The 6260-nt window shown below is 38.9% G+C and overlaps 1 protein-coding gene across 1 annotated transcript; it reads left to right on the forward strand.

Annotated features, from left to right (window-relative positions):
• Positions 1 to 1138: 1138 nt before the first annotated feature.
• LOC311609445 (olfactory receptor 2L8-like) lies at positions 1139 to 2077 on the forward strand (the record flags this gene model as incomplete). The annotated part of the gene is made up of 1 exon (XM_084802546.1): positions 1139 to 2077. The coding sequence occupies one exon, from the start codon at positions 1139 to 1141 to the stop codon at positions 2075 to 2077; it is 939 nt and encodes a 312-aa protein (XP_084658672.1).
• Positions 2078 to 6260: the final 4183 nt, after the last annotated feature.

Consider the following 6260-nt stretch of genomic DNA (forward strand, 5'->3'; position numbering starts at 1 on the left):
CCCAGGGATGTGCTTCTGGGTTTAAATGTATATGTGTTTGTGTATTCCTAAGTGCTGTATCTCCCTCTTCAGTCTACAGATCTTCTGTACATATCTACACTATGCTGATAGTCTTGGGGCATAGTGAAGAGAGACACATGACACATTCTCTGGGGCCAACATTCTCCTCCTGCTGCTGACAGCAATCTTTCTGGAAGAGAGTGGACCATGCTCATGCTCATTCTGTGGACCCAGGACTCCTCTTCTCACAGCATTAACTACTGATTGCAGACCATTAATGACCCGGCAGTGAAGTCTGAAACATCCAGAGTCCTCTTTAGTAGTTATCTATCTGCTTTGCAATTGCATATTTTAAAAGTACAACATTCATTTTTTTTATCATTCCAGTTAATTCTAAGATGGAAAAGTCATAAATGTGTGTGTTTAAATTTTCATCTTAAGTTATAGATAAAAGAGAGAAAAGTAAGAAGGAGAGAAGAAAAAGCAAAATACTCCATGTGGTTCCAAGAAGGGGCTTCTGTGGAATGAATGTGATGTGTAGGTGTCCATAGACAGGTTTTAGTTAGAGTGCTCCAAGTGTTAATGAAGAAGAAAAAGGGAATGACGTTGTGCACCTGAAACTTGTCAATAAGCATTATTTATAGCTTTTTGAAGATCTTGGTTTTTATTAATGTGAAGGGTGTGTATAAGGAAGAAATACAAATTTTCTTGATCTCATTAACTGTTAGATCTTTGTGTGTATCTTAGGGTCTGAGTATGTGAAAAAAACAGTCATCCTGATAGGAAAGAAAATGGGCCTGTTTGGTAGACATTTACATTGGTTCTAAAAATGCAGTAAGAAGCCTCCTGTTCATGACATCTCATTTTGTTAGGAAAGAAAATATCCATTTTTTAATTAAGGTCATTATATAAGTGTATTATTCTTATAGGTTCTCAGGTTCCAGTAAGGTATTTTGCTTATATATGTTGGTTTCTTCCAGATCTATATATGGAAGAAAAGATGAGTCAAAGTACATTGTTATTTGCTTTGCAGTTAGGATCAGTCATAATCTGGTGAAAATCAGGAATTGAATCATTTTATTGTCTTTTATGTAACTTACAGTTGCATGTGCTTCTAAGAAAATCTAAATGAGCCCCAATGGATAGTTATAACCAAACGTCTACAGGCTTCATTTTATTGGGATTGTTTCCCCCATCAAAAATAGGTTTGTTCTTCTTCATTCTCATTGTTCTCGTCTTCCTGATAGCTTGGATTGGCAACCTGTCCATGATCCTCCTCATCCTCCTGGATTCCCAGCTCCACACACCCATGTATTTTCTACTTAGTCAACTTTCTCTCATTGACTTAAATTACATCTCTACCATTGTCCCTAAAATGGTGTCTGACTTTATATTGGGTAATAAGCACATCTCCTTCATCGGGTGTGGGTTTCAGATCTTCCTCTTTTTGACTTTTGGGGGCGCTGAAACCCTTTTGCTGGCCTCTATGGCCTATGACCGTTATGTGGCTATTTGTTTTCCTCTCCACTATGCCACACGTATGAATAAAAGAGTCTGTGTGCTGATGATAACAGGGTCTTGGGTGCTGGGCTCCATTAATTCCTGCGCTCACACTGGGTATGCGCTGCACATTCCTTACTGCCGATCCAGAGCCATCAACCATTTCTTCTGTGATGTCCCTGCTATGTTGACTCTGGCCTGCATGGACACATGGCTCTATGAGTATACAGTATTTGTGAGCACAATCCTTTTTCTTGTGCTTCCATTCATTGGCATAGTGTGTTCTTATGGTCGTGTTTTCCATGCTGTCTACTGCATGCATTCTGGGGCAGGGAAGAAGAAGGCCTATTCTACCTGCAGCACCCACCTCACTGTAGTAACTTTCTACTATGCACCATTTGCTTACACTTATCTACGTCCAAGATCTCTCCGATCCCCATCAGAGGACAAGATTCTTGCAGTATTCTACACAGTCCTCACCCCAATGCTCAATCCTATCATTTACAGCCTAAGAAACAAGGAAGTGATGGGGGCCCTGAAAAGGACGACTCACAGAATTTTCTTTGCAAAAATGTAGACAAGTTGCCTACCTGAGTCCAGGACTCAGGTACAAGTATACTCAGCATTGGCCTTCTCCAATTAAAGCATGCAAACTGAAATATCCCAAAAGAGATCAGGGATGATTAAGGGCTTTTAAACAATGGGCTCAGTCTCATAAGTAAAAATTAGCATAAAAATGTCATTTTTTCTTTAATTTTATTTTTGAGCTTATAATATGTTTACATTTCTCTCTTACGTTTCCTCTCTCCAACTCTCCCTTCTACCCCTTCCAACTTTCCTTCAAATTTATGGCTGCTTTTTCAGTAATTTTTTTTTAAGTAAAAGGACAGTTGACTTTTATTAGCAAAGACATAAATATATAATGTTATATCAAAAATTCCATGCTTACTATGCTCACTATGACACAATATTACTGATTCAGGATGAAAGAATAAAATACTATTAACTTTTAAAACTTGACAAACTTATTTGTATCCATTTACATGAAATCTTACATTCTATATGCACATTTATGTAGGTTACTAAAAATTACAGTTTTAGATCCCTTTACATTTTTTGTAGTTGTCTGTTTTTATTTTTATTTTTTAATACATTTTTATTAATTTATACATATTACATCTCAGTTGTTAGCCCATCCCATGTATCCTCCCATTCCTCCCTTCCTCCCACTTCCCCCCTACTCCCCTCCCCTCCCCTAAGTCTGTGTCTGAGGGGGACCTCCTCCCCCTGAATATGCTCATACGGTATCAAGTCTCTCCTTGGTGACCTATTATCTTTCCTCTGAGTGCCACCAGGCATCTCCGTCCAAGGGACATGTTCAAATATGGGGCACCAGAGTTTGTGTGAAAGTTAGATCTCCTTCTCCACTCAACAGTGGAGAATGTCCTGTCCATCGGCTAGTCCGGGTAGGGGTTCAAGGTTTTTACTGCCTATTTTTTCCTTGGCTGTTGCCACAGTTTGCGGAGGGCCCCAGGGCCCAGACTCACCTGTAGTTTTCCAGGACCCACTGGATCCTTCCATTTCCTCTTTCTCCCAGGCTTCTCACACCTAAAGTTTCAATAGGATGTCCTCCCCTCTTACCCACTATTCTGGTAGGTACAGTTTTTCATGGGGACGTACACCTTGGACTAGTGTCTCGATATAAGTGAGTATATACCATTTAGCTCTTTTTGCTTCTGTGTGAACTCACTCATTATGACAATTTCTAGTTCAATCCATTTATCCACAAATTTTGGAAATTCCTTGTTTTTAATAGCTGAGTAGTATTCCATAGTGTAAATGTACCACAGTTTCTTTATCCATTCTTCTATAGAGGGACACGTAGGTTGTTTCCAAGTTCTGGCTATTATGAATAAGGCAGCTATGAACATGGTTGAGCATATGTCCCTGTTGTGTAGTAGTACATCCTCTGGGTATATTCCAAGGAGTGGAATAGCTGGGTCTTGAGGAAGCCCTATTCCCATTTTTCTGAGAAAGCACCAGATAGCTTTCCAAAGTGGTTGTACTAGTTTGCATTCCCACCAGCAATGCAGGAGTGTTCCTCTTTCTCCACACCCTCGCCAGCATGAGGTGTCAGTTGAGTTATTGATCTTAGCCATTCTGATGGGTGTAAGATGGAATCTCAGTGTCGTTTTGATTTGCATTTCTCTGATGACTAAGAAGGTCGAGCATTTCTTTAAGTGTTTCTCAGCCATTTGATATTCCTCTGTTAGGAATTCTCTGTTTAGCTCTGTGCCCCATTTCTCTATTGGGTTATTTGGTTTGGTGGTGTTTAATTTCTTGAGTTCTTTATATATTTTGGATATTAGACCTTTGTCAGATGAAGAGTCGGTGAAGATCTTTTCTGTAGTCTGTAGGCTGTCGCTTTGTTCTCTTGACAGTGTCACCTGCCTTACAGAAGCTTCTCAGCCTCATGAGGTCCCATTTATTAATTGTTGATGTTAAGGCCTGGGCTGTTGGTGTTCTGTTCAGGAAGTTGTCTCCTGTGCCTATGAGTTCCAGACTCTTCCCCACTTTTTCCTCTAACTGGGTTAATGTCTGTGGTTTTAGGTTGAGGTCTTTAATCCACTTGGACTTGAGTTTTGTGCATGGTGACAAATAGGGGTCTAATTGCATTTTTCTACATGTAGACATCCAGTTAGACCAGCACCATTTGTTGAAGATGCTGTCGTTTTTCCATTGAATGGATTTGGCTTCTTTGTCGAAAATCAGGTGAGCAAATGTGTGTGGATTCATCTCTGGGTCTTCAGTTCGATTCCATTGATCCACTAGCCTATTGCTGTGCCAGTACCATGCTGTTTTAATTACTGTTGCTCTATAGTACAACTTGAGATCAGGTATGGAGATTCCTCCAGCGGATCTTTTATTGTATAGGATTGATTTTGCTATTCTGGGCTTTTTGTTTCTCCATATGAAGTTGAGAATTATTCTTTCAATATCTTCAAAATATTTAGTAGGTATTCTGATAGGGATTGCATTAAATCTGTAAATTGCTTTTGGTAAGATGGCCATTTTTACTATGTTGATTCTTCCAATCCACGAACAAGGTAGATCCCGCCATCTTCTGATGTCATTTTCAATCTCTTTCTTCAGAGGTTTAAAGTTTTTTTCAAATAAATCCTTCACTTGCTTGGTTAGGGTTATTCCTAGATATTTTATATTGCTTGTGGCTATCGTGAAGGGAGTAATTTTTCTAATTTCTTCCTCTGCCTGTTTGTCATTTGTATATAGGAAAGCTACTGACTTTTTTGAGTTTATTTTGTATCCTGCCAATTTGCTGAAGGTGTTTATCAGCTGTAGGAGTTCTCTGGTGGAATTTTGGGGGTCACTTATATACACTATCATATCATCTGCAAATAGGGATAATTTTACTTCTTCCTTTCCCATTTGGATCTCCTTGATCTCCTTTTGATGTCTTATTGCTCTGGCTAGAACTTCAAGAACTATATTAAAGAGATATTCAGTAATTGTTTTTGTATGCATATAAGTATACACACATATATAATAAACATAACATGTTCTTTTGATATAATGCTACTAGCATCTATGTTTTCTGCGCTGATCGTTTGGCACCAAACAAGTGGGTGCTCTCTTTGTTGGTGAAGACCACCTTTATAGCTCCCAGCTTTGCTTTCTTCAGTTGCCTATAGTTGTCGTGTAGGGTTCTTTTACTTGTCAACTTGCATATCCATTGGTGTTCCTGTTTAGCTCATGTTTTAGCAGTCATATTGGTGAGACTTTATGCACGTAGATTCCGAAGTTACCAGAAGACACAAACTCACAACAGAAGTCCCTGGCCTTCTGGGTTTTACAATGTTTCCACCCATGCCATCTTCCACAGTGTTCCTGAATCTTAAGAGTGGGATTATTTTATAGGTATATCCATTGGAGTTAGGCTTTACAACTCTTTGTTTCAAATGGTTGTGGCTTTCTCCATCAGTTGCAAAGAGAAATTTCCTTGACGAGGGTAAAAACTATATGTATCTATACATATAAGGGCATATGGTTATAGATTGTTGTTATGGATTATGCTGGTTTAGTAAGCTTGTAGTTGTAGAGCGTCTTCCAATAACCATGATTTTACTAGCACTGAGTAGTTACCTAGGTTTCTAGTACCAGGCATGGTATCCCCCTTGTTCAATATGTCTTAAGTCAAATTATAGGGCTATTGGTTGACACCAAGGAATGCATGTTACTACTACACCCTTAGGGTTATAATGCCTTGTGGGCCATTGATGTTGTTCATAGGCATTATAGTTGGTAGGACTGTTGCTTGCCTCCTTCTTTTGTAAGTTTTCATAGTGCCTCATAGTACTGTGAAAGCCAGTCCTCAGCTATGGTGTATTCATGTTAGTTCCAGCTCAAGAGTCTCTGGTACCATTCCTGAAGTGCATTGTATCTTAAATAATAGGAATTTATCTTCCATGTCTGTGGAGGTGGGCAACCAAGGGCAATAGTGATAAATAAGATGTGTGTTGTGCTTCAACCCTGGCCAACAACTGAAAAGAGGGCTGAAAACATTATTAAAATATTAGGAGTTTTGTTACATGGTCTTTGGATATTGGAGGGAATAGCATCAGCCCAAATGAGGAAATTAAAAAACTATGTATGTATGTATGTATGTATGTATGTATGTGGGAAACATATATATGTATATATCTATCTAAATCTATCTATCTATCTATCTATCTATCTATCTA

This window comes from Acomys minous, assembly GCF_964271855.1.
Source record: "Acomys minous genome assembly, chromosome: 11".
Taxonomy (NCBI): domain Eukaryota; kingdom Metazoa; phylum Chordata; class Mammalia; order Rodentia; family Muridae; genus Acomys; species Acomys minous.